At 45.2% G+C, this 14105-nt stretch overlaps 1 protein-coding gene across 1 annotated transcript in view; it reads right to left on the reverse strand.

The window, feature by feature from the left end:
• LOC120915889 (claudin-16-like) overlaps positions 1-13340 on the reverse strand; it is a 36612-nt gene extending 23272 nt beyond the window's left edge. The window contains exons 1-2 of the mRNA XM_040326702.1: positions 13308-13340; positions 8901-9015 (exon numbers count right to left, since the gene is read on the reverse strand). Of these exons, the coding sequence (XP_040182636.1) occupies positions 8901-9015; positions 13308-13340 (148 nt within the window). The remainder of the gene's footprint in view (positions 1-8900; positions 9016-13307) is intronic.
• Positions 13341-14105: the final 765 nt, after the last annotated feature.

The raw sequence follows: 14105 nt of genomic DNA on the forward strand, positions 1-14105 counted from the left end.
CTATCAGTGCCCATCAGTGCCACCTACCAGTGCCCATACGTGCAACCTACCAGTGCCCATCAGTCCCATCTATCAGTGCCCATCAGTGCCACCTATCAGTGTCCATTAGTGCTACCTTTCAGTGCCTCTCAGTACCCATCAGTGCTGTCTATCAGTGCTTCTCATCGGTGCTACTTATCAGTGCCCTTTAGTGCTGCTTATCAGTGCAGCCTCATCAGTGCTGCCTCATCAGTGCAACCTCATCAGTGCAACCTCATCAGTGCTCATCAGTGCAACCTCATCAGTGCTCATCAGTGCAACCTCATCAGTGCTGCCTCATCAATGCCTATCAGTGCTGTCTATCAGTGCAGGCTCATCAGTGCCAATCATGAAGGAGAAAAATGACCTGTTTGCAAAATGTTACCCCCAGTCACCTGCCCTCCATCTACTCATTAGTATTTGTATGCCTCCTATTGAGGAAACTATAAGGCCCCATACACACGAGAGGATTTATCCGCGAATACGGTCCAGCGGACCGTTTCCGCGGATAAATCCTCTCGAGGATTTCCGCGGATTTTCATGCGATGGAGTGTACTCACCATCGCATTGAAATCCGCGCCGAAATCCTCTGGCGATGACGTGTCGCGCCGTCGCCGTGATTATGACGCGGCGACGTGCGCGACGCTGTCATATAAGGAATTCCACGCATGCGTCGAATCATTACGACGCATGCGGGGGATCCCTTCGGACGGATGGATCCGGTGAGTCTGTACAGACCAGCGGATCCATCCGTTGGGATGGATTCCAGCGGATAGATTTGTTTAGCATGTCAGCAAATATTCGATCTGCTGGAATCCATCCCAGGGGAGAAATATCCGTGGAAACAGATCCGCTGGCGTGTACACACCATAGGATCTATCCGCTGAAACCCATTCGCTGGGATTTATCTGCGGATGGATTCTATCGTGTGTACGGGGCCTATCAGTTTAGTTAGGACCACAGATACGCAGAGAGACGTGGAGTGGCCTGTGGCTCATCCATACATTTCCAAATGTGTGCAACCAATCCTCTGCTTTTAACATACAAGTTAGACAGTTGAACTTGGCTTGCTGTTTGGGTGGTAAGTTTGAGCTTGTTTATTATTACGCATTTATTACTTTACTACTGTTTGCATCAAATTGCATCTCATTCAAAGTCCCAACTTCTTCTCTTTTTCCATTTTCGGGGATGGAGGCACGTGTGTCTATATGCCTCATTCAAAGTCCCAAACCACGTTTTATGTCATTGTTCCCACTGATGTCGGGACCTTTTCGACTCCCACTGGCCCCAGTCCGGTCCTCGTAATCTCTGAAGGACAGTAGACTGGCCCTTTGCTTAGAAAGTTTGGAGACCCCCTGACTTGACCTGTAGGGGTCTTTGTATGAGGTGGGGGGCTGGGGAAAACCAGTAGCGCACAGCGGATGGTGGAGATACTGGGATGAACTGGATTCCATGGTTTTATGCACACGCACTTTTAGGTAGATTCAGTAAGAGTTAGGCCGGCTTATCAGTAGATACGCCGACCTAACTCAGAATCTACGCCGACATAAGTTTAAGCGTATGCTCAAACAGAGATACGCTTAAACCTATCTAAAATACGACGGCTTGCGCCGTCCTATCTTAGATTGCAATTTTTCGGATGGCCGCAAGGTGGCGCTTCCATTGCGGTCGGCGTAGAATATGTAAATGAGTTTCTACGTCGATTCACGAACGTACGCCCGGCCGCCGCAGTCGCTTTACGCCGTTTCCGTAAGGCCTTAGGCGGCCTAAAGTTATTCCACCTATGAGGTGGAATAGTAGTGTTAAAGTATGCCCGCCGTTCCCGCCGCGAGGTTCGAATTTTTTACGTCGTTTGCGTAAGTCGTCCACGAATCGGGATTTACGTCGTTTACGTCCACGTCGAAATGAATAGGCCCGTACTGCGTACTTAGCCGCAATGCGCACTGGGAAATGTAGGCGCCCGGCGCATGCGCAGTAACAGAAAACTTCAAAAACGTGAGGTCAAGCCTCATTACCATACAACACGCCCCCCCTCCAACCCATTTGAATTAGGCGCCCTTACGCCCGCCGCGTTTACACTACGCCGCCCTAAGTAAGGAGGTAAGTGCCTTGAGAATCATGTACTTGCCTCTCTTACTTAAGGCGGCGTAGTGTAAACACGCTAGGCTATGCCAAAGCAAATTAGCGCGCCCCTACCTGAATCTACCCATTTATTTTGTGAACTGTTTTTTTCTGAATCTTCTTTGATTGGACGCTATTTTTGCACTAATCATCACTTTGGCGCATTTTGCACTTTATCTTTGAAGAACTTTTTTTGCACATATTGCATATTTGCACGTTTTATGAAGATTTTCTTCCTTTAATATCGCACTTTATTAGACTTGTTTATTAGCACCAATTATATCGTATTTTTTTATTAGCATTTATTTGCTTTTTTTTATTTTTATTTTGTTTCCTTATAAAATGTCAAGAAATTAAATTGACCCATTATGTGATTTTTTTTCCTCTGAAATGCCGGAATGTGATTGCAAGCTGTTGATTGGCTATGAGACACAACCGGATCCTTTATACATGTTATACACCACCTTGGTGAACTCTACCTTAGTCACGTGACTTTTCATTGAAGGGTTCATAAATGATGCACTTTTTATTTCGTTTTTATTTTTGTTTTTTTGTTTTTTTACCTCAAATACCCTTCACCTTGTGGGGGAAGGGATCACCGCTCTAGCCTTGCTATGACTAAGCACTGGGGTAGATTCAGGTACCGCTGCGCACTCCTTACGGGAGGCGCAGCGTACCGTTTTTGCCCTGCGCCCCCGCAAATTAACTGCGCTACGCTTCATTCACGAAGCAGCAGCCGCGTAATTTGCGTGGGCGCTCCTCAAAAATGCCCGGCGTAAGGGCGCCTAATGTAAATGATCCCGTAGGGGGCGGGAATCATTTAAATTAGGCGCGTTCCCGCGCCGAGCGTAGGGCGCATGCTCCGTCAGGAAACTTTCCCTGACGTGCATTGCGGCAATTGACGTCACAAGGACGTCATTTGCTTCAAAGTGAACGTAAATGGCGTCCAGCGCCATTCACGATTCACTTACGCAAACGTCGTAAAATTTAAAACTTTGCGACGCGGGAACGACGGGTATACGTAGCATTGGCTGCCCCTGCTATTAGCAGAAGCCTTACGCGAAACACGACGGACGGAAACGACGTAAGGGCTCGCGTAACGTTGTGAATCGGCGTTAGTATGCAATTTGCATACTATACTCTGACCACAACGGGAACGCCACCTAGCGGCCTGTGTAAGAATGCAGCCTAAGATATGACGGCATAAGGAGCCTTATGCCAGTCATTTCTTAGGCTGCAGTCGGCGTATCGAGGTTCCTGAATCAGGAGCATTCGATACGCCGGGGCAAGTAAGCAATTGCGCTGCTTAACTATGCTTTCGCAGGCGCAATTGCTCTTTGAATCTACCCCACTGTTGAGAGTGTGAAACGCGTCAGTTTTTTTATCCTGTACCCTGCTGTGGTTTGTACGTTTTTATTGGAGTGCGGCTGTCCGGACCTTCACCCTTCACCTTGTAATGGCAACACAAACGCCATACACCTGTTCAGGGCCGCTGTTAGGGATCATGGGGCCCCATACAGCCTACCTGACGAGAGGGGGAGAAACCTGGGTGAGAGACACAGAGGGCATTGTTCTTCACCGATCCTCCTGCTGTCCGGGCCCCTCTGTGTGTCGGGGCCCCCTACAGGAGGGCTGGTGGTCCCCCCCTATCAGCAGCCCTGCACCTGTTAGAAGTTCCAGCAATCTCACTTCCGTATCTTTTAATTGCAGCTAGATTCAATAGTATTTTATTGGTTTCTTCCAGGTGGGACTGCAGCCTCTTGTCCCATGACTGTATGTACAGTCTCACAGTTCTCGGAACAATCCAGATATTGGGAACTGTTTGGAAAAGTGCACGGTGAGCATGGCAGAGGCTGTACAAGATGACAGCAAATGTAAAATGTAGATTCAAATGAATTGTGTTTAATAACTGGAGTTTTCCACTTTGTGTTCAACCAAGGAAACCATCAGGGGCGGACTGACCATTCGGGCACTGCCCGAGGGCCCCATGCCACTAAGGGGCCCCATCAGGGTTGCCAGCCTCAGTAAAACCGGGGACAGTATGTAAAGATCTGTGTTTTTTTACATCTGTCCCTGAAATGTCCCTCACCGACATCCTTTTGGTCTAAAAATCCCAAGATTATAGCTGCCCGCCTCTCCAGTACCTTCCCAGTGTGTGTATGTATACTGTGTGTGTATATACTGTGTGTGTATACTGTGTGTGTATATACTGTGTGTGTATATTGTGTGTGTATACAGTACTGTGTGGCCCTATAATCTATTGCCTGGGGGCCCCATAATCTCCTATTGCCCGAGGGCCCCATGAGTTGTCAGTCCGCCCCTGGAAACCACGTGCTTATATACAGTATATCATCTGCAATGTTGATAAATGTAAAGTTCTGCACTTGTGGGCTAAGAATATGCATCATACATACTAGGGGGGAGTACAACTGGGGGATCCGTAGTGGAGAAGTATCTGGGGGGATCCGTAGTGTAAAAGGATCTGGGGGGATCTGTAGTGGAGAAGGATCTGGGGGAATCTGTAGTGGAGAAGGATCTGGGGGGGATCCGTAGTGGAGAAGGATCTGGGGGGGATCCGTAGTGGAGAAGGATCTGGGGGGGATCCGTAGTGGAGAAGGATCTGGGGGGGATCCGTAGTGGAGAAGGATCTGGGGGGGATCCGTAGTGGAGAAGGATCTGGGGGGGATCCGTAGTGGAGAAGGATCTGGGGGGGATCCGTAGTGGAGAAGTATCTGGGGGGGATCTGTAGTGGAGAAGGATCTGGGGGATCCGTAGTGGAGATGTATCTGGGGGGATCTGTAGTGGAGAAGGATCTGGGGGGATCCGTAGAGGAGAAGGATCTGGAGGGATCCATAGTGTAGAAGGATCTGGGGGGGATCCATAGTGGAGAAGGATCTGGAGGGATCCGTAGTGTAGAAAGATCTGGGGGGGATCCGTAGTGTAGAAGGATCTGGAGGGATCCGTAGTGTAGAAGGATCTGGGGGATCCGTAGTGGAGAAGGATCTGGGGGGATCAGTAGTGTAGAAGGAACTGGGGGGGATCCGTAGTGGAGAAGGATCTGGGGGGATCCATAGTGGAGAAGGATCTGGGGGGATCCGTAGTGAAGAAGGATCTGAGGGGGATCCGTAGTGAAGAAGGATCTGAGGGGGATCCGTAGTGGAGAAGGATCTGGGGGTATCCGTAGCGGAGAAGGATCTGGGGGGATTCGTAGTGGAGAAGGATCTGGAGGGATCCGTAGTGGAGAAGGATCTGGAGGGATCCGTAGTGGAGAAGGATCTGGGGGGATCCGTAGTGAAGGATCTGGGGGGATCCGTAGTGGAGAAGGATAGACCATATAGCAGGGGTAACTATACGCCGGGAAAAGCCTAACGTAAGCGTACACGCCCCTAGCGGCCAGCATAAAAATGCAGTTACGATCCGACGGCGTAAGAGACTTACGCCTGTCGGATCTAACAGATATCTATGCGTAACTGATTCTAAGAATCAGGCGCATAGATACGACCGGCCAGACGCAGAGATACGACGGTGTATCTGGAGATACGCCGTCGTATCTCCTCTAAGAATCTGGGCCCAAATGTTTATAATATTCCTAGAATCTTCTGATTTGTTCCCCTCAATTCTGCTCATGGTGGAGCTGATGTGTTTAATTGATATTGATTATTGATAGGTCTGTGGGATGGGGAACTAAACCCCATTAAACGGGACAGATCTGTTTGTTGCAGGCTGGCTGGGAAGTTCAGCTGGGAACGTGTTTTTGTTTTTGTTGGATATGTTGATGCTGAACAGAAATGGCCGCTTACATTGTATTATCTCTTTGCACCCTTGGTGTTGTTTCTGGGAAATGTCAGACATGAGGAGCGGCCATTCTTCCCCATATCGGTCTCATGTGTGCTCATCATACCGACTCATTCATCCGACAGGCAAACACTGAACGTGTCAATAGCAATGACGGCACCGCACACAATAGAGCTTGTTAACACGACAGGAGGATTAAACGATAAATAGATAACGGGTGACAAAGGGCCGGGCTCCTCCATCTGCTGGTCCCCGGCGCGTGCGAGGCTTGTGTCTTCTCCCTCACCATGCAGGCTGGAGCTCAGACCCGAGGAAAGGCTGTGACCTCCGGGGGGGGGGGGGGGATCGTGACTGGAAAATAGAACATACAAAGATAAAAAACAAGGAGAGAAAATAAAAGAGCAAACGAGAGAAAAACAGAGGAAGAATAAAAAATAAATGAATGATAGAAAACTATAGAGGGACTGAAAGAGGAAACAGAGACAGAGAGAGGGGGAAAGAGAAGGTTAGACAGATAGAAAGAGGGAAATAAAAAGAGGAAGAGATGGGAAGAGCGGAGAAGCGTGGAAGGGAGAGAGAAGAAAAATAAATAGAAAGAAAAAGAGGAGAAAGCTTGAAGAAAGTGCGGTAATATAGATGGGGAGATGAGGGGATAAAAAGAGGGGGAGAAAGAGAAGGGGAAGGTGAAAGAAAGAAAAAAAGAAGAGACAGAGGGAAAACAGTACGAGAGATATATATAGAGATATATATATATATATATATATATATAGAGAGAGAGAGAGAGAGAGAGAGAGAGAGAGAGAGAGAGAGAGAGAGAAAAAGGGAGAGAGAGAATGGGAGAAAAGAAGGGACAGAGGGAAAACAGTACGAGAGATATATATAGAGATATATATATATATATATAGAGAGAGAGAGAGAGAGAGAGAGAGAGAGAGAGGGAGAGAGAGAGAGAGAAAGAGGGAGAGAGAGAATGGGAGAAAAGAAGGGACAGAGGGAAAACAGTTGGAGAGAGAGAGAGAGAGAGAGAGAGAGAGAGAGAGAGAGAGAGAGAGAGAGAGAGAGAGAGAGAGAGAGAGAGAGAGAGAGAGAGAGAGAGAGAGAGAGAGAAATGGAGAGAGAGAGAAATGGAGAGAGAAAGGAATAGAAAGAGGGAGAGAGAGAAATTGGGGGGAAGGCAGCGGGAGAAGAGAAAGAGAGAAAGAAATAGAATGTAAGACAGTGGAAGAGAGAGAGAGAGAGAGATACATTGTATAATACTCGGTGTAGTTTTGTGATACATTGTATAATACTTGATGTAACACTTTGTGATAAGAAGAATTGTCAGGCGGTGTGTGATGGGAGGGGGGGGGGTCAGTGCCTGTTGCAGCAGTCTGCCCCCCCTCCCCCCATTTACTGACACCATGGGAAATATGTTTCCCTCCTCTTCTCATACTCCGGGCCCCCGGGCCCCCGGGCCCCTCACAGATGGTCTTCAGACGCTTTGTTGCTTCTTTATAAGAAAACAAAAGAGAAATCGTTATAATGTTAATAGAACATGAAACATCTTCAGCAGTGAGCAGGTTATGTACAATGCATGGTGGGCACGCGACGGGGCATGGGAGGGGGAGGGGAGGGATTGTCTGGAGGGGAGGACAGCAGGACAATGGAGGGATATTAATAGGGATTAGGGGGGGGGGGGTAGGGACGCGTGCTGAAAACATCTCATTTGCATAACCGTTACTTCTCAAATGCCAGTTTGAAAACCTGTGTTGCCTGCAGCAACCAATCAGCTTCCAGCTTTGACCTGTCTAGCCCCGCCCAGGGAATAAAAGCAGACATCTGCTTGGCTGCTAATGACAGATTCTAATTATTATTCCAAATAAAGGGAGCAGATCAACATCTTCTATTCTGCATCTGTTACCCCTGGCAGCCAATCAGAACCCGTGTCTCATCCTCTGGTACAGACCCTCTGATTGGTGTTTTCTTTCTCTCATCAGTTTCAGAAACATAAAGACTGTTGGTTTCCATTAGAAAAAAAAAATTACATTTATCAATCTACAATATCAGTATTTACACAGAGAGGAGAAACACCCTGCAAAGAATAGGGGGGGGGCAATTCTTGGGGGGGGGGGCAATTCTTGGGGTAAAGCTCCCAGGACAGTGCAATAGATAAGAAGGAATTTTCCTTTCTAGCCCATTTTTACAATATTACTTTTTAGTGCCTAATGTACTGGGTACTTGGCACCTACTTTATAGGAGGCGCTCCTCACTATGGGCGGATTTACTGCACCCTGATAGGATGATGGAAGTCAGAACCTCATTCACTAAGCTAGGGGGCTATTTCCATGCAAAGTGAACAGCCTATAGTAGCATTTTTGTGCACCCCAAAATGCAAAGAATGCGCTTCAAATGCACCGCACCCCTAAGTCAAGAAAGCCAACACATACCTATATAGAAAATGCATTGCAAACGCAGCGCGAAACGCGTGCAAAGCACGCGCACCAAGGTGCCTCAACTGCATGTGAATATGCAGTGGAAAAAATAGAAGTTATGTGCAGTTTCTGGTGTGAAGGTCCCTTAAAATAATACAAATGAGGACTCTGGAGATCTTCTGTGAGGGGCGTCCACTTTACTGTATCTGCGACTGATTTCCTAATTCAATGTTTATTTTATGTTTCTTATTAGATCTCTAATGCTAGATCTCTAATGCTAGATCTCTAATGCTAGATCTCTAATGCTAGACTCATTACGCCTCTACTTTCATTAGCCTCTCTTATCTTTCTAATACTAGAGACTCATTAAGCAATGGGAATATTTAGGCTGGAGATCCTCTGACCATCCTTCCTCACTCCAGCGCCTGATTTACTATATTGGCGCCTACTTCATCTGCAACGGCGCGTGCATGAAGAGAGCCCCCATTGTGTGACCCCCGGGGACAATGAAGTGAGGGAATTTGTCGCAGGAAATCCTCAGACACCCCATCTGACCATCTGCCGACAATTCAGACGCGTGCAGAGCACGAGCCTCCTGTATCTCATTATCAGCTACAGGGGAGGGCAGGCATTGGCTGTCCGAGCCGTTCAGATTCAGCAATAACAAAATCTATATCACAAGAAAATATATCATAGTACAATATATGATAATAAAGTGTCGCATAATAAAATATGTCACAATAAAATGTATCACAATATATGATATTAAAATGTATCATAATACAATATATCACAATAAAATGTATCATAGTACAATATATGATAATAAAGTGTAGCATAATAAAATATATCATAGTGCAATATATGATATTAAAATGTATCATAACAAAATGTATGATAATAAAATGTATCACAATATATGATAATACAATATATCACAAGAAAATATATCACAAGAAAATAAATCATAGTAATATATCACAAGAAAATAAATCATAGTACAATATATCACAATAAAATATATCATAGTACAAGATATGATAATAAAATGTAGCATAATAAAATGCATCACAATATATGATATTGAAATGTATCATAATAAAACATATGATAATAAAATATATCACAATATATGATAATAAAATGTATCACATATACATGTATTCATTACAATATTATACACTTTTCATTCCTCATATCTCATAGATAGACATACCCTGATGATAACTGATAGATAATAATCTGGAAATTCCAGATTTGTGCCTGCTGATTGCTTCTTATGAATACTGTCAAGTGCAATAGTATCATAATAAAATATATGATAATAAAATGTATAATAATAAAATATATGATAATAAAATATATAGAAAAAAATGAGAATAGGATAAAATGTATCATAATAAAATATATCACAATAAAATCATAATACAATATATGATAATAAAATGTATCATAATATAATATATCATAATAAAATGTATCATGATAAAATACATGTATTCATTGCAATATTATAAACTTTTCATTCCTCATATCTCATAGATAGACATACCCTGATGATAACTGATAAATAATAATCTGGAAATTGCACATTTGTGCCTGCTGATTGCTCCTTATGAATACTGTCAAGCAGGGCCGTTTTAATAGCATCATGGGCAAAGTAATGCTCTGGGGCCCCTACAATGGAGACAGCGCAGGTAAACAGACCAGATATCCCCCCAGCACTCTGACCCCTCTACACCCCAGATATCCCCCCAGCACTCTGACCCCTCTACACCCCAGATATCCCCCCAGCACTCTGACCCCTCTACACCCCAGATATCCCCCCCAGCACTCTGACCCCTCTACACCCCAGATATCCCCCCAGCACTCTGACCCCTCTACACCCCAGATATCCCCCCAGCACTCTGACCCCTCTACACCCCAGATATCCCTCCAGCACTCTGACCCCTCTACACCCCAGATATCCCCCCAGCACTCTGACCCCTCTACACCCCAGATATCCCCCCAGCACTCTGACCCCTCTACACCCCAGATATCCCCCCCAGCACTCTGACCCCTCTACACCCCAGATATCCCCCCCAGCACTCTGACCCCTCTACACCCCAGATATCCCCCCCAGCACTCTGACCCCTCTACACCCCAGATATCCCTCCAGCACTCTGACCCCTCTACACCCCAGATATCCCCCCGCACTCTGACCCCTCTACACCCCAGTTTTCCCCCCTGCACTCTGACCCCTCTACACCCCAGATATCCCCCCAGCACTCTGACCCCTCTACACCCCAGATATCCCCCCCCCAGCACTCTGACCCCTCTACACCCCAGATATCCCCCCCCCAGTACTCTGACCCCTCTACACCCTAGATATCCCCCCAGCACTCTGACCCCTCTACACCCTAGATATCCCCCCAGCACTCTGACCCCTCTACACCCTGCTTTGGGGAAAGTGCAGGGGCCCCCATGCAGATGGGACCCCTGGGCAGTGCCCAGGTGTGCCCTCTCATTAAAACAGCCCTGCTGTCAAGTGCAATAGTCAGTGAGCAGTTCTGATTACATAAAACAGTGTGCATCAAATATTCACCAGTCCTTTTTTAGGTTATCTTGTGCTGGTGGAATCACTCTGGACAACACCTATGCTCAATGATAGATTTTTTTTTTGGGGGGGGGGGGGATATGGAAACAGAGGGGTGATAGTGTGAATTATGGGAATACATCATTCCATAGATTTGTATTGGAGTCCAGCCATAGAATCATTTCAGCACCCAGCAGCTGTAGACAGCTATAGAGCTCAATGGATGGAGGACTGGCAGATTCCCTGGAGCTTTGTCTGGTAAACTTTAAGAAACCAGCTAGAAAATATTTAAATACAGCAGCGAATCCATGGAGTCCTCCTAGGTAAAGCAATAGCTAAAAAGATCCATAAACAGATGCACCTAAACGATAATAAGCTCTAGAAAAATAAAATATACTTATACATGATGTGCCTGGTTGTGTCTGATCAATTAAAACATACACAGTTCAAGCATATGAATGACATAAGTGCATACTTGTGTATGCATCCTGATTGTGTGAACAGGGAGTTCACCTGGTCCTTTGTTACTAGTGCCCCCCCCCCCCACCATCACCCCACTGTGCAGTCACATATGGTATTCAGACGCCAGATACTCCAGGGAATAAAAGGGGTTAATACCACACCCAGATAAAGATTGCACCAATCCTGTTGTGTACAAGCCTCTAAAATGGGGAGGGGTTGAGCAGGCTATGTGGAGGGGGCGGGGCCACAAGGGAGTGGGGATACTCGGGGGTGTTACTATAGAGAAAAGTGACGCTATGACATCACACTTGCCCCAGCTGCCCCTACGGCTATAGATTAAACAGACGCCATGGCGTCGCAACTGCCCCATCTGCCCCTTATTGCAGAATGTGCCACTTACAATACACTAAGCCACATGCAGCTGCCCAAAGCATAGCCTCGAGGCACAGGTTTTCAATATTAGAATATGTCCAACCAGCTTGAGAGTCAGGCTTTGTCTTCAGTATGGGAGGATGGATTTTTATCTCCTATACTGCTTACAGATACCACAGATAACACACAGATATAGCATCTATATTGTTAGCACGATTTGCCATAAAAAGAGATTGAAAACATTTTATTGGCAATGTGCTAAACTGAAAAGTATTCCAAATAATAACCCCACAGGATGTATCAATGTAAAAATCAAGTTTACAAAACATGTGAATATATCATACATGGGAGCAGCTGAGATAGATTTCTAATCTTGCATTCTTTGATGGCTGCATACATGATAGAACATTGACCTCTCATTGCACACCAAAAAATGAAGTGTAAAGACACAATGAACTAGGTGTGGATTTGGAGTGATCTGTCATTGTCTCTCTTTGTATACAGGTTGATTTACTAAAACTTTAAAGTGTAAAATCTGGCGCAGCTCTGAATTATAACCAATCAGCTTCTAACTTCAGTCAAAAAACAAAACTAAAAACAAACTGGACGCTGATTGGTTTCTATGCAGAACTACACCAGATTTTGCACTCTCAAGTTTTAGTAAAGCAACCCCATTATCGCTATCCAGTATCTATATCCAGTATCTCTATCCTCTCTAATTCTCTCCCTGTCCTTTCTTCAGTCTTCCATGGAATGTCGGGGGGCTCTGCCTCCAGGAAGTATTATTTGCGTCCTGACTCTTATAATGCCTTTCCCCCCTCTATCTGACATGTTATGGCAGCGGCTGGGCTTTCAAAAGGCAATATTTTCATTCTCTCTATTTGTATATCTTCATCCTTTCTCTAATTCTCTATGTCCCCCTTTGCTACCTTCCTCTTTTTCTCTCGCCTTCTCTTCCTTTCTTTCTCTTTCTCTCGCTACCTTTTTCTATCCCTCTTTTTTCTTTCTCTCTCTCTTTCCCTCTCCCCCTCTATTTCTCTTTCTATCCGTTCCTTTCTCTCTTTCACCTTTTATCTCTCTTTACCTCTTTTTTTCATTCTATCTCATTCTCTCTCCTTTTCCCCCCATCACAGATATCTCTTCTTATTACAAAAATCTTATTTTCCCTCTCTGGTTCCACTCCTCCCTCCTTTTTCTCCTTTTTGTATCTACCTCTCTCTATTTCTCTCTCCCCCACTGCCTCTATATCTGTCTCTGTCTCTTTTTCTTCCCATCTATCTCTCTATCTTACTCTCCCTCTTTCTATTCTTCACTTTATCCCCCCCCCCCTCTTCTCTCTCTCTTACTATTCCCCTCTTTGTCCCTCTCCCGTTCTCTCTCTCCCATTGCCTTTCCCCCCTTCCTTCCTTCCTTCTTTCTTTCTTTCTTTCCATTGCCTTTCCCCTCCTTCTTTCTTCTTTCTTTCTTTCTTTCTTTCTTTCTTTCTTTCTTTCTTTCTTTCTTTCTTTCTTTCTTTCTTTCTTTCTTTCTTTCCCTCTATCATTCTTTTTTACCTCGTATATGTCTCCCTTTCCTCGCATCTCCATTTCTTATTCTTCTTTCACAGATATCCCTTCTTATTACAATAATCTATATTTTCCCTCTCTGGTTCCCTCCCTCCCTTTTCTCTCCTCTGTCTTGTATCTACCTCTCTCTATTTCTCTCCCTTCTTTTCTCCATTTCTCTCTCTCCCACTGCCTCTACATCTGTCTCTATTTCTTCCCATCTATCTCTCTATCTTTCTCTCCCTCTTTCTATTCCTCACTCCCTCTTTTTCTCCCGTCTCTCTTTTTCTCCCATTCTCTCTCTCTTTCTATTCCTCTCTTTGTCCCTCTCTCTCTCCCATTGTCTTTCCCCTTCTCTTCCTTTCTTTCTTTCTTTCTTTCTTTCTTTCTTTCTTTCTTTCTTTCTTTCTATCTTTCTTTCTTTCTTCCCCTCTATATTTCTTTTTTTTTACCTCTTATATGTCTAATTTTCTTCCCATCTCCCTTTCTTATTCTTTTTTCACAGATATCCCTTCTTATTACAATAATCTTATTTTCCCTCTCGGGTTCCATCCTTCCCTCCTTCTTTCTCTCTCCTCTGTCTTGTATCTACCTCTCTCTACTTCTCTCTTTTCCTTTCTCTCTTTCTATCTCTCTCACTGCCTCTATATTTCTCCCCCTCTCTCTCCCATTGTCTTTACCCCTTTCTCTCTCTCCCACTGCCTCTCTCTCTTTTTCTTCCCATCTCTCCCTCTCTCTCTTTCTTTCCCTCTCTCTTTATATTCCTGACTCTCTCTATTTATCCCCCTCTCTCTCCCATTATCTTTA

This window comes from Rana temporaria, chromosome 10, assembly GCF_905171775.1.
Source record: "Rana temporaria chromosome 10, aRanTem1.1, whole genome shotgun sequence".
NCBI classification, from domain to species: domain Eukaryota; kingdom Metazoa; phylum Chordata; class Amphibia; order Anura; family Ranidae; genus Rana; species Rana temporaria.